The following is a 27,341-nucleotide window of genomic DNA, read 5'->3' on the forward strand; positions in this document are numbered from 1 at the left end:
GATGCCCTTCAATAGATGAATGGATAAAAATAATTGTGGCATATATACACAATGGAATATAACTCAGCAACAAAGAGAATAAAATCATGGCATTTGCAGGTAGATGGATGGAGTTAGAGAAGATAATGCTAAGTAAAGTTAGCAAATCCCCCCAAAACAAATGCCAAATGTTTTCTTTGATATAAGGAGGCTGATTCATAGTGGGATAGAGAGAGGGATTATGAGAGGAATAGAGGGACTCTAGATAGGGCAGAAGGGTGGGAGGGTAAGGGAGGGGGCATGGGGTAATTAATAATGTTTGAATGTGATGATCATTATTATCCAATGTACATGTATGAAGACACAAATTGCTGTGAATATACTATGTATACAACCAGAGATATAAAAAATTGGTGCTCTATATATGTAATAAGTATTTTAATGCATTCCATTGTTATAAATAAATAAATAAATAATGAATAATACTAAAAATTTATTCAGTGTCTAACACATGGGTTTCTTGTGAGTATTAAATGAAGTACTACATGTGAATGTACTTATGTGTATGTAAGTAATTATTATTATTTACAGAATATATAAATGTTTTAATTTACAAAGAGATATTAATTGTCTTCAAATGCTATGATAAAACCAAATGAAGTGAGTAAACGTCTTCAATGTATTTGAAATGAAATGATGTATCTCACCAAAATCAAAAGTTTTGTTGTCATACTTTTGACTCACTATGTCATTGACCCATTAACTCGCTGTATATACATTTCTTCACCCAAAATATGAATCTCATATTTTAACCCTAGTCATTGTAGAAGAGTTTTTGAAATAGGATTTCAGAGAGTAGGTTCATGATACCAAAGGATCAATCTGAAAAGTGAAAATTTTTAGTCAACCAACCAGAGTTTTGGTCAATATGACATCAGTAACAAAGCTTTGTTAGTAAATTGATTCCTTGAGTTGGTAATCTGTAAAGAAAATGCATATATATATATATATATATATATATATATATATAAATTATTAATTTTGATTAGTACGTATTAATTTGTTTTCAGTTTCTAATATTCTGTAGCAAATATTAGACTGCTTTTTGTAGTTCTCAGAGTAGGATCATATTGGATTTGGTTGAAGCAACTGAAAACATTACTGTTTTTACAAAATCAACTATGAATTGAGAAAATGTGTTATTGTCTTTTAATTCACATTTAAATCTTGATTGTGGGGGGGGATCCAACATGGCGGCTGGTGAGGAAGCAGCACTTTCAGTATTTCCACATTAACGGGATCAGAAAGACCCATTAAAACAGCTACATTCTACCTACTGAGGAACTTCTAGCAAAATTCCGCTGAAAGGAGACCTGCCGGGAATTAGTAAGTTTATTAGAGGTGACAGTTTGTCCCAGACAAGTGAATCTTGGCTGGCCACGTGGGCGCAGAGGTCCAATCCCACAGCCACCGCCCGCCCGACTCTGCAAGTGGCCCTGGGTGGCGCAGCGCGGTGTGGCAAGAAGGGTCCCCACCCGGCCCGGCAGACGGCCCCTGCCATCCTGGCTCTCCTGGCGGCCCCGCTCGCTCTGCGAACGGCCACCCCGCCCACCTGGCTCTTAGCCACACAGCCGCCGCCTGCCCGGCTCTGCAGGCGGCCCCCGGCGGCCCGGCGCAGCTAGAAGGGTCCCTGCCTGGCCCAGCAGACGGCCTGCGCCCTTCCGGCTCTGTGAACGGCCCCGCCAACCTGGCAAACGCCCCCCCCCCCCCCGGACGACATATAGGGAATCTAACCAAGCCTTTATGAAATAGCGAACTGGGAACTAAAACCAGAGATTGTGTCAGATCAGAGACAAGCCAGTTCCACCCCTCCCTTCGGACACTCCAGCAAGGAGCCAGGGGCCCGCCATAGCAGAGAGGGGAAGTCACCAAAGTTCAGCCAAAGAGATTCCTTCCCAGCGGAATCTACTTTAGCAGGTGTGTGACTCCCACCCACATCAGATACAAACAACCCAGAAACTTCAAAATCTCTCCGTGGGCATGACCATAAGGGCCAAAGGACTCTCGACCCCCAACTCCCCCTACTTCCAGTGACGTGGGCATGACTCTAGGGGCGGAGGGAAGCAGAGAAGACTCTCCACCCCCAACTCCCCCAACCGCCAACTGAGAGGGCGTGACGGTAGGGGCAGAGGAAAACAGAGGACACTCCAGACCCCCAACTCCTCCTACCACCAGCGGAGTGGTCGTGATTGTAGGTGCTGAGGGAAGCAGAAGGGATCCTCGACCCCTAACTCCCATTAACCAGCGGCGACACCAATGGTCTAAGCCGCCAGATTCCGAAGGTGTGCCCACCAAAGGGGTCCGGAAAAATTAAACTATTGACTCCCAGACCACAGCTCCACAGCACTGGGGCTTAGATGAATGACAGAGAGAGTGCTCAGTAGTTAGGGAAATAGAGCACTTGGTGGGGCTGAAAGTGTAACCCAATTCTTGGAGAACCGCCTCCGGTGAACAGGACCTGGTTGGCTGGCAGGAGGAAGGGGAGGAGGGGCTGTAGAAGTGAAATGGCTCTGGACCAACAGGATTGACAGACTCCCAGGAGCCGCCTTACAGGGATTGCTGTTGACACATTGAGGGAAAAACTCAGCCCGGAGGGCACAGCTTTGCCTACAGGAAGAGAAGAAAATGGATCTCTAAGACCTAACTTTATTTCTTATTTTATTTTATTTTTTCTCTCCCTTTTTCCCTCTTTCTCTCACCTTCCAAGTTTTATTGTTTTTTCCATTGCCCTCTATGCTATCTATCTCCCTCTCCTTCTTTCTTTTCAGGAGCACCTTCCTTCCCCTTCCCCACAACTTTCATCCCAAGCATTATGTCCTCCATTTCGTGTAACTGTCTAAATGCAAATAGGTGAATGTTTCGAGACCGTCTATAGTGCTCCTAAATACCTAGCTACTACCAACACCCTGATCCAATCGACGGTTAGTATCCCCCTTCAGTAGAGCAATCTTCTAAAGTAGCCAAGACATACTAACCCTTATACCTTCATAGCATCTAACCTAAAGTTCTAAGAACAAAAAACAAACCACTATATGCATACAAAATCCAGAAGCCCTTTATAAATTGAATGAATCAGCTCTAAAGTACAATAAAGCCCAACATCTATAGGCATAATCTCCCACCACAAAGGAGAGACAACAGAGATAAACAAAGCCAAAACAAATGTATAGGAGAAAGCAGTTACAAAGCAAACAGAGCTGCAAAGTAACGTGAACAACATGAAAAAACAAGGGAAAAAAGGATTACAGATAATTCAGGACAACTTAAATCTACAGGAGGACCTAGAAGCATCAGAAACATGGACAGGGAAAGAAATCAAGGCATACCTAACTCAGACGGAACAGAATTTTAGAGAAGACATGAGACAGCAAGTCCAAGAATTGAAAGTATATTTTGAAAACGAAATAAACAAACAAATTTAAACTGCAAAGAACTAGCTTTACCAGGAGATAGAGATCTTAAAAAAAACAGTAATTTTAGAAATGCAAGAAACCATAAACCAGATTAAAAACGCTAACGAGAATATTACAAATAGACTAGATAAGTAGAAGTCAGAACATCAGATAATGAAGACAAAGTTTATCAACTTGAAAAGAATATAGTCAACACTGAAAAGATGCTTAAATCTCATGAGCAATCTATCCAAGAGATATGGGATCTCATCAAAAAACCAAATTTGAGAGTCATTAGGATAGAAGAAGGCACAGAGGTTCAAACCAAAGGAATGGACAACCTATTAAATGAAATAATCCTAGAAAAATTCCCAGAGATGAAAGATGGAATGGATGGCCAAATCCTGGAAGCCTACAGGACCCCAAACATCCAAAACTGTAATAGACCAACTCCAAGACATATAATTATGAAGATAGCCAACATACAGAACAAGGAGAGAATATTAAAAGCTACGAGAGAAAGGAGGCAGATTACATTCAGGGGTAAACCAATTAGGTTAACGGCTGATTTTTCATCACAGAATTTGAAAGCGAGAAGATCCTGGAACAATGTATTCCAAACGCTGAAAAATAATGGATTCCAACCAAGAATACTGTATTCAGCAAAATTAAGCTTCAGATTTGACAATGAAATTAAAATCTTTCACGATAAACAAAAGCTAAAAGAATTCACAGCCAGAAAACTAGCACTGCAAAGCATTTTGGGCAAAATTCTACAAGAAGAGGAATGGAAAAATAGTGCCCAAAACCAATAGTGGGAGGTATCTCAGTAAAGGGGGAGGAAAAAAAACAAAAAGTAAAAACTAGCCAAACTAAAATAAATAAATAAATAAACATGACTGGAAGTACAAATCATATTTCAATTGTAACCTTAAATGTTAATGGACTAAACTCACCAATCAAGAGACACAGGCTAGTAACCTAGATCAAAAAAAAAAAAAAAACAAAAAAAACAAATCCAACAATCAACAATACGCTGCCTTCAGGAGACTCATATGATAGGAAAAGATACACAGGCTGAAGGTGAAAGGTTGGGAAAAATCATACCACTCACATGGCCTTCGGAAGCAAGCAGGAGTGGCCATACTCATATCGAATAAAATCAACTTCAAACCTAAGTTAATCAAAAGCGACAAAAAAGGACACTATATCCTATTAAAAGGAACTATCCACCAACAAGACATAACAATTATCAATTTATATGCACCAAATAATGGTGCAGCAATGTTCATAAAACAAACTCTCCTCAAGTTCAAGAGTCAAAATGACCACAACACAATAATTATGGGTGACTTCAACACACCGCTCTCGCCATTAGACAGATCCTCCAGACAAAAGCTGAATAAAGAAACTATAGAACTCAATGACACAATCAATAACCTAGACTTAACCGACATATATAGAATATATCAACCATCATCAAGTGGATACACGTTCTTCTCAGCAGCACATGGATCCTACTCAAAGATAGACCATATATTATGCCATAAGGCAACTCTTAGTAAATATAAAGGAGTGGAGATAATACCATGCACCCTATCTGATCATAATGGAATGAAATTGGAAATCAATGATAAAAGAAGGAAGGAAAAATCCTACATCACATGGAAAATGAACAATATGTTACTGAATGATCAATGGGTTACAGAAGACATAAAGGAGGAAATAAAAAAAAATTCTTAGAGATAAATGACAATTCAGACACAACATACCGGAATCTATGGGACACAATGAAAGCAGTTTTAAGAGGGAAATTCACTTCCTGGAGTTCATTCCTCAAAAAAAAAAGAAAAAAACAACAAATAAAGGAACTCACACTACATCTCAAAACCCTAGAAAAGGAAGAGCAAAACAACAGCAAATATAGCAGAAGACAAGAAATAATTAAAATCAGAGTGGAAATGAAATGAACGAAATTGAAACAAAAAAACATTGAAAAAATTGATAAAACTAAAAGTTGGTTCTTTGAGAAAATAAATAAGATCGACAGACCCTTAGCCATGCTAAAGAAGAGGAGAAGAGAGAGAACTCAAATTACTAACATACAGGATGAAAAAGGCAATATCACAACAGACACTACAGAAATACAGAAGATAATTAGAAAGTATTTTGAAACCCTATATTCTAATAAAATAGAAGACAGTGAAGACATCAATAAATATCTTAAGTCATATGAGCTGCCCAGATTGAGTCAGGAAGACACACACAATTTAAACACACCAATAAGAAAGGAAGAAATAGAAAAAGCCATCAAAAGACTACCAACCAGGAAAAGCCCTGGACCGGATGGGTATACAGCGGAGTTTTACAAAACCTTCAAAGAAGAATTAATACCAATACTTTTCAAGCTATTTCAAGAAATAGAAAAAGAAGGAGCTCTTCCAAATTCATTCTATGAGGCCAACATCACCCTGATCTCAAAACCAGACAAAGACACTTCAAAGAAAGAAAACTACAGACCAATATCTCTAATGAACCTAGATGCCAATATGCTCAATAAAATCCTGGCGAATCAAATACAAAAGCATATCAAAAAAATTGTGCACCATGATCAAGTAGGATTCATCCCTGGGATGCAAGTTTGGTTCAATATATGGAAATCAATAAATATTATTCACCACATCAATAGACTTAAAGATAAGAACCATATGATCATCTTGATAGATGCAGAAAAAGCATTAGCCAAAGTACAGCATCCCTTTATGTTCAAAACACTAGAAAAACTGGGGATAACAGGAACTTACCTCAACATTGTAAAAGCTATATATGCTAAGCCTCAGGCTAGCATCATTCTAAATGGAGAAAAACTGAAGGCATTCCCGCTAAAATCTGGAACAAGTCAGGGATGCCCTCTCTCACCACTTCTATTTAATTTAGTCCTTGAAATACTAGCCAGAGCAATTAGACAGACAAAAGAAATTAAAGGCATAAAAATAGGAAAAAAAGAACTTAAAATATCACGATTTGCGGACGATATGATCCTATACCTAGAAGACCCAAAAGGGTCTACAAAGAAACTACTAGAACTAATAAATGTATTCAGCAAAGTGGCAGGATATAAAATCAACACGCATAAATCAAAGGCATTCCTGTATATCAGCAACAAAACTTCTGAAATGGAAATGAGGAAAAACACCCCATTCACAATATCCTCAAAAAAAATAAAATACTTGGGAATCAACCTAACAAAAGAGGTGAAAGATTTATACAATGAAAACTACAGAACCCTAAAGAGAGAGATAGAATAAGATCTTAGAAGATGGAAAAATGTACCCTGTTCATGGATAGGCAGAACCAACATCATCAAAATGGAGATATTACCCAAAGTTCTCTACAGGTTCAACACAATGCCAATCAAAATCCCAATGACATTTCTTGTAGAAATAGATAAAGCTATCATGAAATTCATATGGAAAAACAAAAGACCCAGAATAGCAAAAGCAATTCTAAGCAGGGAGTGTGAATCGGGAGGTATAGCGATACCAGATTTCAAACTGTACTACAGAGCAATAGTAACAAAAACAGCATGGTACTGGTACCAAAACAGGCAGGTGGACCAATGGTACAGAATAGAGGACACGGAGACCAATCCACAAAATTACAACTTTCTTATATTTGATAAAGGGGCTAAAAGCATGCAATGGAGGAAGGATAGCATCTTCATCAAATGGTGCTGGGAAAACTGGAAATCCATATGCAACAAAATGAAGCTGAACCCCTTTCTCTCGCCATGCACAAAAGTTAATTCAAAATGGATCAAAGAGCTAGATATCAAATCAGAGACTCTGTACCTGATAGAAGAAGAAGTTGGCTCCGATCTACATATTGTGGGGTCGGGCTCCAAATTCCTTAATAGGATGCCCATAGCACAAGACTTATATAGAAGAATAAACAAATGGGACTTACTTAAACTAAAAAGTTTTTTCTCAGCAAGAGAAACAATAAGAGAGGTAAATAGGGAACCTACACCCTGGGAACAAATTTTTACTCCTCACACTTCATATAGAGCCCTAATATCCAGAATATACAAAGAACTTGAAAAATTAAACCATAAGATAACAAACAATCCTATCAACAAATGGGCCAAGGACCTGAACAGACACTTCTCATAGGAGGACATACAATCAATCAATAAGTACATGAAAAAATGCTCATCATCTCTAGCAGTAAGAGAAATGCAAATCAAAACCACCCTAAGATACCATCTCACTCCAGTAAGATTGGCAGCCATTATGAAGTCAGTCAACAATAAGTGCTGGCGAGGATGTGGGGAAAAGGGTACACTTGTACATTGCTGGTGGGACTGCAAATTGGTGCAGCCAATATGGAAAGCAGTATGGAGATTCCTAGGAAAGCTGGGAATGGAGACACCATTTGACCCAGCTATCGCCCTTCTTGGTCTATTCCCTGAGGACCTTAAAAGAGCATACTATAGGGATACTGCCACATCAATGATCATAGCAGTACAATTCACAATAGCTAGACTTTGGAATCAACCTAGATGCCCTTCAATAGATGAATGGATTAAAAAACTGTGGCATTTATACACAATGGATTATTACGCAGCACTAAAAAAACGACAAAATCATGGATTTTGCAGGGAAATGGATGGCATTAGAGCAGATTATGCTAAGTGAAGCTAGCCAATCCTTAAAAAACAAATGCCAAATGTCTTCTTTGATATAAAGAGAGCAACTAAGATCAGAACAGGGAAGAAGAGCATGAGGAAAAGATTAACATTAAACAGAGACGAGTGGGGGGAGAGAAAGGGAGAGAGAAGGGAAACTGTATGGAAATGGAAGGAGACCCTCATCGTTACACAAAATTACATATAAGAGTTTGTTAGGGGAAAGGGGAAAAAAAACAAGGGAGAGAATTAAACAACAGCAGATGGGGTAGAGAGGGAAGATGAGAGGGAAGGGGAGGGGGGATAATAGGGGATAGGAAAGGTAGCAGAATACAACAGTCATTAATATGGTATTATGTAAAAATGCGGATGTGTAACCGATGTGATTCTGCAACTTGTATTTGGGGTAAAAAATGGAAGTTCATAACCCACTTGAATCAAATGTATGGAAGATGATATGTCATGAGCTTATGTAATGTTTTGAACAACCAATAAAAAAAATTAAAAAAAAATAAATCTTGATTTATTTCTCACTAATGTTACCCTCAGTCATTTGAAACTACTTGGTACCCAGAACCATTCCACTACTTTCTTTTTTTTTTAAGAGAGAGTGAGAGAGGGGAGAGAGAGAGAGAATTTTATTTTTAATATTTATTTTTTAGTTCTCGGCGGACACAACATCTTTGTTTGTATGTGGTGCTGAGGATCGAACCCGGGCCAAACGCATGCCAGGCGAGCGCGCTACCGCTTGAGCCACATCCCCAGCCCCATTCCACTACTTTCTGATGTCTGCTAATTTTACTCTTTCTGGCTGCCGTTCATTTCTTACTGACTAAATTGACCATAACACTAAATGTCCTGTCAAAAATCTTATGCATTTTTTTGATCAATTTCAAATTTCATATTCTCTGACATGCTATCCCAGCTAATCTCAGTATTGGTATTTCTTTTTTTCCTTTAATTCTATAAAAATAATTTTAATATTGCCTTACACTTTGTTTAGTTTGACTTGTATTATTTATATGCATTAATGCCTATCTATTCCTTCTAAACTGTAAGTGTAAAGATTGAAGGTATAGTGAAATATTCATTGTTGTAAGGTTCACAGTGCCTCACATAAGAGCTTGACTGATGAATGTGTGTTCAATTAAATTAAGTTAGTGAGTAGAGTAACTGTGTGAGTTTTCATATATTTTAAAGAGCATTTTTTGTGTGTAATCATGAGTGACATGTAAATATTATGACCTCATTATTATTATGCCCTTAAACTCATTGTTTCCTCTTCTAAGTCAACTAAATAACAAGAACTTTTAATGAAATTCCTCCTGCTAGTGCTTAAATCATCAGGTTGCTTTCTTTATATATCTTTATTGAGATTATTTTAAAATTGATACATTGACAGAATTTATCATAGTCTGATATTGGTGTCTTATTGCTTAAATATATCTGGTCACCTTCCTTATATTCCTTTATTAATTTAAATTATTTTAAAATTGATATATTAATAGTATTCTTCATAGTCTGATTTCAAAGTCCCATTACTAAGAATTAATTACAACCTTTACTTTTCTGATTGGAGTAAATCTTGAAAGATCTATTTTCTACTCTGTTTTCTCAAGAATAGAGCATTTTATCCTCTCAAATTTAATAAAAAGTAATTAAAATCCAGAGATTTTAAGTTAGTCAAGTTCACACTGATTATCTGATCTCATAATTCTCAACCAAAATTTCTGTCCCTAGTAATCCTGTACCTCACGAACATTTTCATTTCATTGTACCAGAAGACATACTGTGGTTCTGATAAAGTGATTGAGGTGTGTTACAGGACACAGTTGTTTTAGAACAAAGAAATACTCAGAGAGGATATACTTACTAAAAATTATAAATAATAAAAAAAGTTGAATTCTGAAATAAAAAGAAAATTAGTTGTTAAATTTCTAGAATTCTACCTTAGATTCAAGGTGAAATGTAACTAATTTTTAAAACTGTTATCTTATGGATATTAAGCAATAAGCACATGTATGCATTTCATACTTATTCAACATTCAGAATATACACATGAGTCCTATGCAAGATACAAAATTTAATGAGGTCGTATGAGGAGGTGTGAGTCGACTAGATTGCTTGTTAAAATGTTATTTATTCCTCCATGTCTGTGATTTTATAAACCTATAAACACACCTGTGCCTTCTTTTCTCTCTGTTCTCCTTCTCCTTGCCCCCCATCAACTTTGCCTCCTCAAGACTGGGTTCCTTCCTTTGCCAGATTTCTCAAGTTCCAGATTTTTATACACTCATGATTGTCCATAATTTGGTATTTATCTGACTTAAGAATCTTACAAAGTCATAGATCTATGCTGAGTTTTTAATCCAACTCAGATATTCCCAAATCATTTCATAGGAAACTATTTCTTCACTCTTGTCTCAAGGAATGTGTATAAAAATTGGATGAGATAAATGTTTAAAGACACATAATTATAATAGAATACATATTGTTTGGAGGATAAAAACTAAATATTAAAGATATTCAGAGATTATGGAGGAGGTCTTAAAGTTTAGTGAAAAGACTCATTGTGGTCGCAGGTATGGTAATGTATTCATTAACTTTGAATACAGAAGAAGGCACAAGTGAAATAATATGAGACACCACTACAAAATAGTAATAGCAAGGAAGGGGATTTTTTTCTATCTCCTCATTAAACCATCTCTTCCATATCCATTTTCAATTGTTAAATTTCAGTTAAATGTTATAATTTCAATGCTGTGTTTGGAAATAAAATTTAAAACATCACATTTTATGACATTTTAATAGAAAGGAATCAAACAAGTTCTTTCTTCTCACTTGAAGAGATGTCAGGTTAATAAAAAGTTGCAGCTAACATTTATTGAAAGTTGTCTATGTGCCATTTATTGTGCTGAATACATTATGCACATATTTTAATTTGAGGTAAATGCTTTTATAAACATGCTTACAGATGAAGAAACTAAAGAACAGAGAAATTAAATAATTTGCTCAAAGTACTTCAATGAAATGACAGAGGAAGATTTTGAACAAGTTCTGCCAAATGAAGAGCAAACTGATAAACACTTCATTGCACAGTGAAAGCATCCTGTATTGAATGCTTGTTGATGGGTAAAAGAGGATAGCCAGAAAGTGGGGAACATATGGGTCAAATAAAAAAACCAAATCATCTTCTTAATACTTTCACCAATGTCTATAAAGGTCTCACTCTTAATTGGGGGATCCCACATGTTACTAAATGGCTGGAGTATCCCTTACCATATTTACCTTAGATTAAATCATTTCATTCTTACTTTAGCATAAATGTGGTTACAGACTAGTATGCAGTCAAGAAAAATTTCTACCTGTGATATGCAGAATGATGGAACCCTAAAGATACCCATATGTCTCTGGAAATAGGCACTTTGTTACTTTACTTCACAAAATTAAAAAAAAAAAAACTTTGTAGGTATGATTAATTCAAGATCTTAAACAGGATGATTATGATGGATTATCTCTAAATGTGAGTGTATGAATACTTAAATACTGAAAATCTTTCTTTGTTACAGACAATGTGAGATATGACTATAGAAGAATAGTTGGATTGGTACAAATTTCCTGGCTTTGAATACAGAAGAATGCACAAGTCAATATGCATGACCTCTACGAAATAGAAATAGCAAAGAAGGAGATTCTTTATTAGGGCTCTAATGAGGAATCTATCCCAACTTACACTTTAACTATAGCCCAGTCAGACTGATTTGAATTTTCTAACCTAAAGTATTATAATACATGTATCATTCTAAACTACTGAGTCTGTAGTATACATTAACACAGCAATGAAAAATGAATATATATATATATATATATATATATATATATATATATATATATATAGTTTAAGTGAAATACGCCTAACATAAAAATTAAGCATTTTGAAACAAACAAATCTATAATCTATGACATTTAGTGCAATTCCAATGCTACTTGCTATAGTTTGGATCTGGAATGTCTCAAAAAGCCTATATTTCAAATACTTGGACATCAGCTTGGCACTACTGGGAGGTGCTGAAAACGTTGAGAAGAAGGATACAATTGGAGGTATTCAGGTATTTAAGGGTATTCCCTCAAAGGGGATTTTATTACCTTTGTGCTTTCCTCTTCATTCTTTCATTTCCTGACCATGGAGTGAGGTGTTTTGTTCTGTCATGCATTCCAACCGTGATGTGTTCCTTTGCCAAAGGCCTAAAAGCAAAGGAGCCAAGAAATCAATCAGGAACTAGAATCTCTGAAAGGATGACAAAATAAAACTTTTCTTTTTAAGTTAAATATCTCAGATATTTGTTAAAGTGATGACAAGCTGACTATTCATCCACTACCTTCATCTAATAGTGATGAAAAGCTGACTGTTCATCCACTACCTCCATCTAATCCAAAAACATTTCCAGCAGTCCAAAGATAAATCCAGTCAGCTTTCCTGCCTCTGTGACCAAAAGACCTGACAAGAACAATTTTAATAGAGAAAAAGTTTATTTGGCCCTCTCAGTTTCAGAGGTGCCAATCCACATAGATGGTTGACTTCATCTGGGCCAAGGTAAGACAGAACATCATGGTAAAGGAAAGCAGCTCAGGACACGGGAATCAAGAAACAGAGATAGCTCTGTTCACCAAGGGCAAAATATATACCTCAAAGGCAAGACTCCCCCTAGTGATCCACCTCTTTCTCCCATACCCTACCTGCCTATAGTTAACACCTAGTTAATCCATTGCAGGGGATTGATTGACTTATTAATTAGTTTAAGCTTCTCATAACCCAAACATTCCACCTCTAATATTTCTTGCATTGTCTCACACATGAGATATTTGGAGACACCTCATACCTAAAATATAACAAATCCTTTACCCATTAAGTAATTTTTCCCCACTTTCCTTTCCTTCTATATAGCCTTTGACATTTACCACTCTATATTTTGCATCCATGCATTTATCTATTTATATATTTTATATAAATAAATTCATATAATATATGACTATGTCTGGCCTCTTAGCAAAAACTTTTATTTGTTCATCAATATCATAGCATGTGTCATATTTAATTCTTTTATATGGCTGAATTTTATTTCATGCATATAATTATCATCTGATTAAGTAATAGTGTTCATTCATCTATTTTTATGCAATTAGAGTCTTTCCACTTTTTGCCTTTATAGGGCTTTTATGAACATACTCGTATATTTAACTGAGTATATTCTGGATACTACAAACTTATTAGACATATTATTTTAATATGTCCTCTTTCATTTTTATCGTCTCTTTTTAAAATATATATTTAGTTGCCAATGAAACTCAATTTTATTTATATGTGGTGCTGAGAATCAAACCCAGTGCCTCACACATGTCAGCAAGCACTCTACCACTGAGCCACAACCCCAACTCTGTAGTGTCTTTTTACTCTCCTGATAATATGCCTTGTAAAAGAAAGTGTACTGAAGTATTGTTGATATAAAACAAAATGCACATATTTTACATGTAGAATTGGATGAGTTTACAATATGGAAACATCCATCATATCATCACCACACAGTATAAAATATATATATATATATATATATATATATATATATATATATATATATATATATTCAATACCTTCTAGAGATTCCTTGTGATGCCTTTTTGTTGTTTTATTTGCTTTTTGTGTGTTAAAAGCACTGAGCCTGGGATATATTCTTATAAATTTTGACGTGCAAAACACAGTACTGATAAATATTGGCATTATGATGTTTATCAGATTTCTAAAATTTATTCATCTATCATAACTTAAAATGTACCCATTAAACAAATCTTTATTTTCCTTTCCTTGCTACCCATCCTGTGGAAACCACTACTAATTTCTCTGAATCTGCAAGGTTACTACAGTAGATACTCCACATAATTGGAACCATGTAGTATTTGCCATTCTGTGACTGGCTTGTTTCACTTCACATAATGTTGTCCAAATTTAATCATATTATCACAACACTTTGATTTACTACATTTTGAAGCCTGAATAATGTTATACTGTGTGGATATGTATCACATTTGTTCTATTCATTCAGCTATAGTGAGTGCTTGAACTGTTTTCATATCTTGCCTGTTTTAAAAAAAATACTTCAATAAAAATGATAATACAAGTACACCTTCAAGTTCTTTATTTCAGTTATTTTGGATATATACCTCTTGCTAGCACCCAGCACAAGTAGTGAAAATGGGGTTCACATTGGTGGAATGGGCTGGCTAAGAAATAAAAGCTAAGAGAAATACAAGACAATCAAATGGATTGACCATCTAGAGTACGGCAAAATGAAACCCTAACCTGCTTTATTTATATAGGAAAATATCAAAGGCTTTCCCTAGAATGTTCTTCACAAAAAAAAAAGGTTAATGTTGGGTTGTTTAGATCCTAACGGGTTACTTCCATTTCCAAGCTACTATGCGGGATCTTCCTAGCAGAGGAGAGATAAAGGATACATGCATTGGGCAATCTATTGCTGTGAGAAAGCCATGGATATCTCCCAAAGCCAAACCTAAATCTCCTTGGATTCATGCTGACAAATTTCCTTGTGTATTTCACGGATGGCTTCCCACATATACCTAGTAGTTGGATTTTTATATCATGTTCCAGTTCTATTTTTAATTTTCCATTCTCTTTTCTGTAGCAGCAACACAATTTTCCACTCCCCACAACAGTTCACAAGTGTTTCAATTTTTCAACATCTTTCTAAAGCTTATATCTTGAACCTTTAATTAAATCTATCCTAACAGCTATGAAGTGATGTCTCATTGGTATTTTGACTGAAATTTCAAAGATTTAGAGATGATTAATATTTCTATGCCTACCTGTTTTCCACCTCAATATATTCTTTTGAGAAATGTCTATCAATTTTTCATTTTAATGTTTATTATTGTTTAATATTTAGTTATACAAGTTCCTCGTATATTCTGGATATAAACTCCATATTGGATGTGTGGTCTGAACATATTTTCTCCCATTTCAATGACTTTCTATTCAACTTTTAATTATTTTCCTTTGTTTTGCAGAAACTTTTTAGTTTGAGGCAATTTCATTTTCCCATTTTTGTTTTTTTTGCTCAGCTTTTTTATTTTTATTTTTTAGTTGTTGATGAACCTTTATTTATTCACTTATTTATATGTGGTGCTGAGAATCAAACCCCAGTGCCTTACACATTCTAGGCAAGTGCTCTGCCACTGAGCCACAATCCCAGCCCCTGTTGCCAGCTGGTATCCAGTCCAATATCTAGAAGTTTTTTTCCCTGTGCTTGCTACTCAGATAATTATAATTTCATATATCAATATTTAAATTTTTAGTCCATTTGAGTTGACTTTTTAAACATTTTTTTAGTTGTAGATGGACACAATATCTTTGTTTTACTTATTCATTTAGTGTTTTATGTGCTGCTGAGGATTGAACTCAGTGGCTCACACATGTGAGGCAAGCACTCAACCACTGGGCTACAAACCCAACCCTGAGTTGACTTTTAATATAGGGATAGATAAGGATTAAATTTTATTATTTTATATGTAGATATTCATTATTTTAGCACTGTTAAAGCAATTAACTTTGTTCATTATTGCCGCAGTCTAGCTGGGCACAATTCAGGAGCCACTTATCAAAAGAAACTAACTTTATTTTTAGAACTACACACCCAAACAAAACAGCTCATCAGGAAAAAACCCTCAGAGCCCAACTGCCACCACTGGCTTCCCACAATCCTCTCTCCCCAACACCAGCCTCTCCACCTCCCACAATCCTCCTGCTCTTGAGGCCCATTGGCTGGGTCGTGTGGGCGGAGCCAAAGAAGTCCCCCAGTGAGCAGCTCCGTGGTCTGAAAGGGCAGGGAAACAGCCCAATGAACATCACCACAGAGGAGCCAATCAGCTAGATGTTGCTGGGGCCGCTGTGAGCCAATCATCAGCCGGCAGCTGGAAGTTTGCTGGCAGCTGGAAGTTTGCTGGGGCTCCTTTGGCTGTGGCTCTCAACACATTACGTATTCTTCACTTCCTTTTTGAAAATCAATTGACCATATGTGCATGAGTTAACTGGTGGAAGGAGGGCTCTTTATTCTGTATATGAATATGTATGATTTTCTCCCAGTTCTATACTGTTTTATCATGGTAGTCTTCTAATATGTTTTGAAATAGGGAAACATGACACCTCCAATTTTGTTCTCTTAGCATAAATTTGTTTCAGCTATTCAGGGAATTTTCTTGAACCAAATCAATTTTATCATTTTTCTTCCTATTTCTCTGAAAATTTCTCTGGAAATGTTGGTCATTATTGCATATTTAGCTTAATTCAGCAATTATTTTAACAATATTAACCTTTAAGCCTATTTATATGCATTTTCTTCTATTTACTTATTTCTCTTGAATTTTTTGCACTTTATTACATAGTGTTCACAGCACAAGTTTTTAACTTTTGTTTTTCATACCTAAGCATTGTGTTAACTTGGTTGCTATTGTAAAGTCATTTGATTTTTTGCATATATGATTGTAGTATATACAGCCTAATTTATACATTGATTTCTTTAATGCTGTCAAACTGCTGAATTCACTTACAGTTATAAGAGTTACTTTATGGAGTCGTCAGAGATTTCTACACATAAGATAATGTCATCTTTGAAGAGATTTTACTTCTTATTCTATGATTTCTATGACTTCTATTAGCTTATATTGCCTAATTGCTCCAGCTAGAACTTCCTGTATTAAAGATGAATAAGAGAAGTAAGAGTGGGAAAGAATGTGATCTACAGGGAAGTGACATTTCTCATAACTCAGTGACACATGATTAAAACAGCAGGAACTCAGCTTCTCTGTGAGGTGGGTGAAAGAGGGATTTAACTAATCTCAACACTGGACAGAGTGCCTTAGAGACTTAAAAATTTTGAGTACATTAAATAAGGATAGAGGGGAAAAAATTGTGGATCACTCAGCACTCTCCAAACTTCTCCTCCTCATACTACCAAGAAAGGAAGTGAACAATTTTGAACTTCAACAACCAACTTGATGAGCAACACAAAAAAATGGAAGATCTTGACAATCTACAAATTTTACATCTTTGTGAAGTACATACCTAAAAACTCAGAAAAACATTTGGAGCAGAAAATGTACATATAATCTCATTAATATTTTTTCCACTGCAATAGAAATTATTCCTTAATTTTTCATCAAGAACTTTTAAAATTTTATTTTAGTTTTTTTTCTTTTTCTTTTTTCTCTCTTTCTGTTTTGATTGAGTGATGAATAAATAATTCATGGACATTTGTACATATACTTATTTGTCTCAATTTTCTCATTTCTAGCATTTTTTTGAAAGTAGTTCTATTTCTTGACACTGTCTTTTGAGGGTTAGGGTTTATGATTAATATATTTTGGTTTTGCTTTGCACTTATCTAATTATAATATTCTCTTTCTTTCATTTCTTTTCTGATTAAATAATTCTATTGTTCTCACTTTCACACTCCCTTTATTTTTTTACTTCTATTTCTCTTCTCCTCCCTCCTTAACATCACATCCTACATCTATTCTGCATTCTCTCTGTTCACATTATAAAATATAAATATCTTCTGCAAACTCAATCATTTTACTGTTGGTAATTGTTTATCATACCATTTCTATTTATTAGGCCAATCAGCATTGTAGATGTCATAGTAGAAACTAAAAATTCAGTTTAATGCTGTATACTTTTTGCATTGAATATTGTGCACATTTGTTTCCCCCTAATGTGTTAGATACTTGAAACCTTCAGGAACACTACAAGTTTATAGGGTAGAAGCTCTGCCAGCTGAGATTTATACTGATAAATGGGTAGGCACACAAAATAACATGAAAAAAAAAAAAAAGGGAACAAGCCATCCCAAACAATCCAAAATACTCCCAAAACAAAATCCTTCAATAACAGAGTGGAGAAAATGTCATAGAAGGAATTGAAAGAATTCATAGTTAAACTGATATGCAAGGTAATAATCAATGTTATGGGTAAAATCAGAGAAAAATACAGAAAGTATAAATCACTCCAATAAAGAGAGATTCTGAAAAGCAACCAAATGGAAATCCTTGAGAGGAAGATTTCCATAAACCAGCTTAAAAATTTAGTGAGAAGCATCACCAAAGTCTAGACCACTTGGAAGATAGAGTTTCAGACAACAAAGGCAAGATATATAATCTTGAAAATGGTGTTGACCATGGGGAAAATATGTTAAGAGACCATGAACAAAACCTTCAAGAAATATGGGATAATATGAAAAGGCAAAATTTTAGTTTCATTGGGAGAGATGAAGGCTATGAAATAGAAATGCACTATCTTTTCAATAAAATAATATCAAAAATTTCCAAAATATCAAGAATAAAATGGAACATCAAATACAGGAGGCATAAAGGATCCCAAATACACAAAATTACCAGAGCCACGCCAAAGCACATTATTATGTAAATACCCAACCTACCAAATAAGGATAGAATTTTAAAGGCTCCTAAAGAAAACTGACAGGTTCAAATTAAGAGGTAAACCATCTGGATGCCAGTTGATATCTAAACTCAGACCCTCGAAGCTAGGAGGTCTTGGAATAATATATGCCAACCTCTAAATGAAAATGAATGCCAACCAAGAATATTATACCCAGAAAAAATAAATATCAAATTTGAAGATAAAATAAAGACAAAAGTTAAAAGAATTATAACTACAAAGCCTTCTCTACAAAACATACTCAATAAGATATTTCATGAAGAAGAAATTAAAAATAAAATTGAAAATTAGCAGAGAGTGGAACTACACTAGAAGAATAGTGAGTCAAAGTAGAAACTAATACAAATTAAAAACACATAGAACCCAAAATGAGAGAAAATAAAAATAATTCCTCAATAATAACATTGAATGTAAATGAAGTAATATCATCAATAAAAAGACATAGGATAGCAGAACGGATTAACAAACAAAACTAAACAGTATACTGTCTCTAAGAGACTCAACCTAAAAACCAAAGACATCCACAGACTGAAGGTGAAAGAATAGAAGAAAAAACATATCATTCACATGGATCTTGTAAACAAACAGCATTTTTATCCTCATAACAGTAATGTGAACTTCAACCCTAAATTAATCAGAAGAAAGAGGGTTATTTCATACTGCTTAAGGGAATTACATAATAACAAGAAATAGCAATTATAAAATTTATGCCCCAAACAATGGAGCATATACATACATCAAACAAACCTTCTCAATTTCAAGAATCAAATAGACTGCAATACAATAATACTGGGTGACTTTAACATGTTTCTCTCATCTATGGATAGAATTTCAAACAAATCTAAATTAGGAAGCTATAAAATTAAAATACATTAAATAATTTAGATTTAATAAACATAAAAGAATACTTTATTCATCAATGACTGAATACACTTTTGTCTCAGCAATACATGGATAATTTTCTAAAATAGACCATATCTTAGGCCACAAAGTGATTCTGAACAAATCCAAAAAAATAGTTAAAATATCTTGTATTCTATCAGATCATAATGGACTGAAATTAGAAATCAACCACACAAGATTAAAAAGGGATCTATTCTGATATCTGGAGATTATAACATGCTATTGAATGATAAATGGATAGCAGAAGAAATGAGGGAAGAAGTAAAATACTACTTAGAATTAAATGAAAATAATGATACAACGTATCAATATTACTGGGACACTATAAATGCAATTTTAAGGTGTAAATTTATAGCAATGAGCTTGGTCATTAGAAGAATAGAAAGACACTAAATAAATAAGCATTACATCTGAAAGCCCTAGAAAAATAAAAACAAATCAACTCCTAAATCAGCAGAAGAAAGAAAATTAAAATCAGAGAAAAAATCAATGAAATTGGAATAAAAATCAAAAAAATCAAAGAAACACAAAGTTGGTTCTATAAATAAATAAATAAATAAAATTGATAAATCCTTAGCCAAGCTAATCAACAGAAAGAGAAAAATACTCAAATTATTAAAATTCATGATTAAAAAATCAGCATAGAAACTACTATATACACAGAATAATTAAACTATTTTGAAAATATATAAAAAATAAATAAGATCATCTTGAAGACATTACAAATTCTAGAGATATATTACCAATACACATTGAACCCGAGAACATAAAATATTAAACAGATCAATTTCAGTAATGAAATTGAAGATGCTCTCAGAAGTCTAGCAACAAAGAAAAGTCCAGGATTAGACAGATTCTCAACTGAGTTCTTACAGACCTTTAAAGAATAACTAAAACCAATCCTAATCAAATTATTCCACAAAACAGAAAAGGAGGGAACCCTTCCATACTCATTCTATGAAGCTAATGTCATCCTGATACCAAAACCAAACAAAAACACATCAAGGAAAGAAAACTTTAGACCAATATCTCTGATGAATATAAATGCAAACTTCTTAAGAAAATACTGGCAAATCATTGGATTAGATAAAAGGGCTGAGCTTGTGGCTCAGTGGTAGAGAGCTTGACTGTCATGTGTGAGGCACTGGGTTTGATTTCAGCACTGTATATAAATAAATGAATAAAATAAAAGTCCATCAATGTCTAAAAATATATATATTAAAACAATAAAAAGGGGAATAAAGGGAAAGGAAGTCAAATCATGTATAAAAACATATTAAACAGATAGTTTATCATGATCAACTGGGTTTTGTTACATGGATGCAATAAATGTTCAATCAATACATGTAATTACCCACATAAATAGATGTAAAGATAAGAATCATATAGATGATTTAAATCGATGCAGAAAAAGCATTTCACAAACTACAGCATCCATTTTTGTTCAAAGCACTAGGAATAATATCTCAATTTTATAAAAGCTATATGTAGCAACCTCAAAGCCAACATCATTCTAAGTGGAGAAAAACAAAAAGCTCTCTTTTACCACTTCTGTTCAACAAATTTCTCGAAACTCTAGCTAGAGCAATCAAGAAAAAAAAAAATTAAAAGGTCATGAATAGGAAAAGAACAACTCAAGCTGTCTCTATTGGTGGATGCCATGAACTATATTTAGTAGATCCCCTTCCCCAAAAAAATTCCACTAGGAAACTTCTAGAATGCAAAAATGAATTCAGTAATATAGCAGAATACAAAATTAACAACTGTAAATCAATTGCATTCATATACAACAATGATGAATAAGCTGAACAAGAAATTAAGAAAACTATCCCATTCACAATAGCCTCAAAATATAAAATATTTTGGAATCAGTATAACAAAAGATGTGAAATATCACTACAATGAAAACAACAGAAAATTAAAGAAAGAAATTGAAGAAGGCCTTAAAAGATGGAAAATTATCCCATGTTGTTGGATAGGCAGAATTAATATCAAAATTGCCATACTACCAAAAGCAATATACAGATTTAATGTAATTCCCATTAAAATTCCATTGATGTTCTTCACAGAAATAAAATATACAGCCACAAATTCATAAGGAAAAATAAGAGGAAAGAATAACCAAAGAATTCCTTAGTGAGAAAAGTAAAGCAGAAGGCATCAAATTACCTGTGTATTCAGTCATTTAAATACAGAGTTATAGTAACATAAGTAGTATGATATTGACAACAAAACAAGCATGAAGACCAATGGTGCAGAATACAAGACACAGTGACAAACCCATATAAATAGTTATCTTATATTAGACCAAGGTACCATAGACATATACTGGAGAAAAGATAGCATCTTCCACAAACGGTGCTGGGAAAACTGGAAATCCATACATAGAAAAATGAAATTAAACCCCTATCTCTCACCATACACAAAACTCAACTCAAAGGGAATGAAGGACCTAGGAATTAAACCAGAGACCCTGTGCCTACTAGAAGAAAAATGAATTCCAACTCTCCTTCATGTCAGTTTAGGAACCAACTTCCTCAATAATACTCCTAAAGTGCAAGAAATAAAATGAAGAATCAACAACTGGAATGGTATCAAACTAAAAGGCTTCTTCACAGCAAAGGAAACAATCAAGAATGTGAAGAGAGATCCTACATAATGGGAGAGAATCTTTGCCATCCACACTTCAGATAAATGTTAATTTCCAGGCTATACACAAAATTCAAAAACTTAACACCAAATAATATAAAATAAGGTATATAAATAAAATCAATAGATGAGGAAAGGAACTTAACACTTAACAGAAGAAGAAATATGATTGGTCAACAAATATATAAAACATGTTCAACATCTCTAGCAATTAGAGAAAAGGTAATCTAAACCACACTGAGATTTCATCTCACTCCAGTCAGAATTTCAATTATCAAGAATACAATGTAACTCTAAATATTTGTGAGGATGTGGGGTACAGAGTTCCCTCATAAATTCCTGGTGTGACTGCAATTTGGTGCAACCACTATGAAAAGCAATATGGCATTTCATCAATAAACTTTGAATGGAGCCACTATTTGACCCAGTTAATCCACTTCTTGGCATATATTTAAAGATTTTAAATCAGCATACTACAATGATGTAGCCATATCAATGTTTATAGCAGCATAATTCACGATAGCTAAGCAATGGAACCAACCTAGATACCCTTCAACAGATGAATGAATAAAGAAAATGTGGTTTATATAATAATGGAGTATGGAGTATTACTCATCCATAAATGATAATGACATTTTGACTTTTAGTGGTAAAAGGATATGTAGATGATCATGCTAACTGAAATAAGCCAGTCCCCAAAAGCCAAAGATTAAATATTTTACAGCTATTTGAAATCTATCACATAATAATAGAGGGGTAGAATAGATATTCAGTAGATTAGACAGAGAAATAAAGAGAAAGGAGGGTGAATAGGAAAAGGAAATACAGTGGAATGAGTCCAAAATAATTTTCCTATGTACATATATGAATATACCATAGTGAATTCCACCATCATGTACATCCACAAGAATGCAGTCCTAATTAAAATAAGACATATTCCATGCTTCTATATTTATAGCAAAATAAATTCTACTGTCATGTATAATTAAAAGACCAGTTTTAAAAAGGAAATTCATCTTTGCAAACTCTCTCTAGAAAGGCAAGATTTTGCCTAGAAGATGCCTAGAATTTTGTATTGAAGTTTAAATAATTGTATGCTGAAAGACATAAACATAAAATTGGTTTAAATGTAGTGGCTTCATAAGCAGGTGGCCAGATACAGTGGAACATGCCTGTAATCCCAGAGGCTTGGGAGGCTGAAGCAGGAGGATCACAAGTTCAAAGCCAGCCTCAGTAAGAGCAAGGCACTAAGTAACCCACAAATACAAAATAAATACAAAATATGGCTGGGGATGTGGCTCAGTGGCCCCTGAGTTCAATCTCTAGTACCAAAAGACAAAAACTAAAAAAAAGGCAGGTGGGTCTTCTGAAAGAAAGCACCTTAGCTTCTCAAGTGTGCAAAATAAATATTTGGCATATTCACCATGTTAATACACAGTGAGGCTTCCAGTAATCTTTGTGGGGAAAAACTCTACCTTTTAGAAATTCATAAGATAACACTTCTGGCATTTAAATGATAAACTCTGTCACTTCTCTATGATGTAAAGTATATAGATAAATAGATAGGTAGATAGATAGATTGATAGGTAGATAGATAGATAGATAGATAGATAGATAGATGATAGATAGATACATACATACATACATACATACTTACAGATATAGTTACATAGCTATCAGAGAACTTTTGCTATTTCACAAGTCTAATTTATGCATATAATTAAATATATTATAACCTATAATCTCATAACCTATATTCTCTATGCATCATATTCTGTACTCAAGCTATGATCTGCATAATCTAAGAGTAAAATAATTTCTAACTTTCTATTTGTAGACAAGATTTTATGATGGTTTTATGAGATATTGAAATCAATGTGACAAAACCATACTTTCCCACATCAAACAATAGGAAATAAGATTTTTAAAAAGGAGACGTAAGACTGAATATCTTTTCCTTTTTTCTGAATCTTTGAGGGAAATCTTTTTTTTTTTTTTTCTTTTGAGAATGAACATTTATTGATTATTTATCGCATTACATAGTTCATGAAATATCATCTTTCATACATTAGACTCAAATTGTGCTTTGAACTCCCATTTTCACCCCAAATACAGATTGCAGAATCACATCTGTTACATATTCGCATTTTTACATAATGCCATATTAGTGACTGTTGTATTCTGCTACCTTTCCTATCCCCTACTATCCCCCCTCCCCTCCCCTCCCCTCCCATCTTCCCTCTTTTATTTACTTATCATTGAGTATGATGTTATCTGTGAGCTTGTCATATATGACCTTTATCATGCTGATGTACATTTTTCTATCCCTGTTCACTTTTTAGTTTTATTGAATGATGGTATTGAATTTGTCAAGTGCTTTATTTCTACATTGATTTTCATATAATATTATCTGCCATTGTGACATTATGTTTAGGATATGAGATTTCCCCCCAAATCTCATGTGTTGAAGACTTCATCCCAATGCAGCAATATCCAGAGGTGGGGCTTTTGAAAAGTGATCATATAATGAAGATCTGACCTCATCAGTGGATTAACCCATTTGATGAATTAACAAGTGAAAATGGATTACAAGTAGGTTGTGGAAACTCTATGCCTGTTTGATGTGATTGGAATATGTAGGTCATTTGGGGGTTGTGCTTGGAGACTACATTTTGACCCTGGACATCATCCCCTGCACTTTCTCTCTCTCTCTTTCTGTGTGTGTGTGTGTGTGTGTGTGTGTGTGTGTGTGTGTGTGTGTGTTTCCCAGCTGTAATAAACTGAGAGTTTTCCCTCCACCATGCCCTTCTGCCATGAAGTTCTGCCTCACCTCAGGCACAGAGCTATTGAGTGGGCTGGCCTTGGACTGAAACCAATGAAATAATGAGCTCAAAAAAACTTTTCTTCTCCAAGTTGTTTGTGTCAGGTATTTTAATCACAGCAATGAAAAGTTGACTAACAAAATTGATAATAAAAAATGGTGTCACTGCTATGAATACACATGATGATCTGTTTCAGAAGCCTTTGGAACTACTTTGCAGGAGGCATTTGAAAATTTTGGAGATGCAGACTAGAGAAGTCTTTGAATATTTTAAGAAGAGCTTAATGAAAAATGCTGGTGTGAGCACAAAAGACAAGAATATTGCTAGTCATGTGGACAGTAAACACTGATCATGTAATCTCAGATGGAAATGAGGACTCTACTAGGAATTGGAATATAGGACACATGTGCTATATTCTGGCAAATAACATGCCCTTGAGACTTTGTATAAAGTTGAATTTAAAGGTGATGGACTAGTTAACCTCGTGGAGTCTACACAGACTTCAGGCAGTGTCATGAGTACTGCTGACTGGTTTTGACTATGTTTACTGTGAAAGTTTCAAGTGCAAAGCAGAGCGGAATTTTATAAATTACATTTTGACCAGAAAGTTGTATATAAAATTGAGTCCAAAGGAGGTGTGGTTGCAGAAGAGATTAGCCCTATTAAACACTAAGTACTTTATTTATACTGGAACAATAGGTGAACGCCTTGAGGGCATCTCATATACTATCAATACCCAGTATATTGCAGCCTCAACGTGTAAAAATATAAATCCATTTGAAAGACTTCTTTAAGACAAGAAAGCCAGGTTGCCCTACTCCTACAGGGTGACCCAAGAAGTTGTTCCAGAGAACTTGTTTTACTATGTTGTCATCTTGGCACAAAGAAGCCAGTCTAGCCATGACTCAGTGGATCTGATTACTGCTTCTTAACTTTTGGAATGGAATGATGTTTACTGTGTGTCATTGTACATTAGAAGAATTTAACTTTTATCATTTATTTTAGCAGACATTTATATCTAAGGGGTTATCTTGAGTATCAGAGGATATTTTGGATTTGGATTTGAGGAATGCTGGAATTGTTGGTATGGGAATTCTTGGAGATGGACTGAATGCAAAAAAAGCTCATTTTACATTGTGAGATGAGCATGAACTTTGGGGAACTGGTGATATAATGTTATGGTTTGGACCTGGAATTTTCCCCAAAAACTGAAGTGGTGAAGACTTTGTCCCCAATGAAGTAATGATTAGAAGTGGGATTGGGGCTTTTTGGAAATGATTGGATCATGAAGAGTATGAGCTTATCAGTGGATTAATTCACTGGGTAAATTAATAATTCAAATGTACTACTGTAATGTGGTGAAAAATACAGTCAGATGAGCATGATTGGAAAATATAACTCACTGGGGCATAGCCTTTCAGGAATATATGTCTTCTTTGGACACTCCCCCCCCCTCCGATTTCTGCTTCCCAGATGTCCTGAGCTAAGCAGCTTTTATCTACTATAAACTTCTGCCTTGATATTCTTGCTCATGTCAGATCAAAACCAATGAAGTCAGCCAATCATATACTGAAGTCTTAGAAATTGTAAGCCAAAATATATCTTTCCTTCTCCAAGTTATTTGTGTCAAGTATTTTAGTCTCAATGCTGAAAGAGTGTTGGGTTGTACATAATACTTATGGATTTGCTTATATTGAACCTTTTTTCATCCCAGGAATAAATCTTACTTGGTCACAGTGCATGATTCATTTTAAGGTGCCATCCCATTTGGTCTTCTAGTATTTTGTTGAGGATTTTTGTGTCTATTTTTCATACCAGGGTTTGAACCCAGGGGCATTTAAGAACCGAATCACATCTCCATCCCTTTTTATTAATTTATTTACTTTTATTTGGTGACAGAGTTGTTGAGAGCCACGGAATGGCCCCTGGCATTTTGCCAGAAGTAATGGTTGAGAGGCGAGCCATTAAGATGAAGCTGGATTGATTCAATTGTATATTAGACCTTTACTGTCCTGTAATAGGATGGCTCTTGCTGCCACAGGCGCCCTCTACTTTGGAGTTCCCATTGAGTTCTCACGGGGTTCTGAGAGTGAGGGCGCGCAGCCCAGTGGTATTCTGGGAGAGTGTGTGTGTGTTGGGGGGGAGTTCCGGTTGGTGTGTGGGGTGCCAGAGAGGAGTCATGTGGGTGGCATTTGGGAGAGTTCCTGGGGAGTGTGCGTGGAGTGCTGTTGGAGTTCAGGCAATAAAGTTTCCTGATTGAACATACAAGTGCTTTGTGGCGGCTTGGTGATTTGTGCCCAGCCAGACTGCGGCACAGAGTCTTG

At 34.9% G+C, this 27,341-nt stretch overlaps 1 protein-coding gene across 1 annotated transcript in view; it reads left to right on the forward strand.

The window, feature by feature from the left end:
• The window catches only part of CYLC1 (cylicin 1), a gene marked incomplete at both ends in the record, with an annotated part of 104,846 nt that overhangs the window by 22,125 nt on the left and 55,380 nt on the right, over positions 1-27,341 (forward strand). The window contains one exon of the mRNA XM_081277710.1: positions 1,431-1,729. Coding sequence (XP_081133836.1) covers positions 1,431-1,729 — 299 coding nt within the window. The remainder of the gene's footprint in view (positions 1-1,430; positions 1,730-27,341) is intronic.

Source organism: Spermophilus citellus, assembly GCF_964194105.1.
Source record: "Spermophilus citellus genome assembly, chromosome: X".
Lineage (NCBI taxonomy): Eukaryota > Metazoa > Chordata > Mammalia > Rodentia > Sciuridae > Spermophilus > Spermophilus citellus.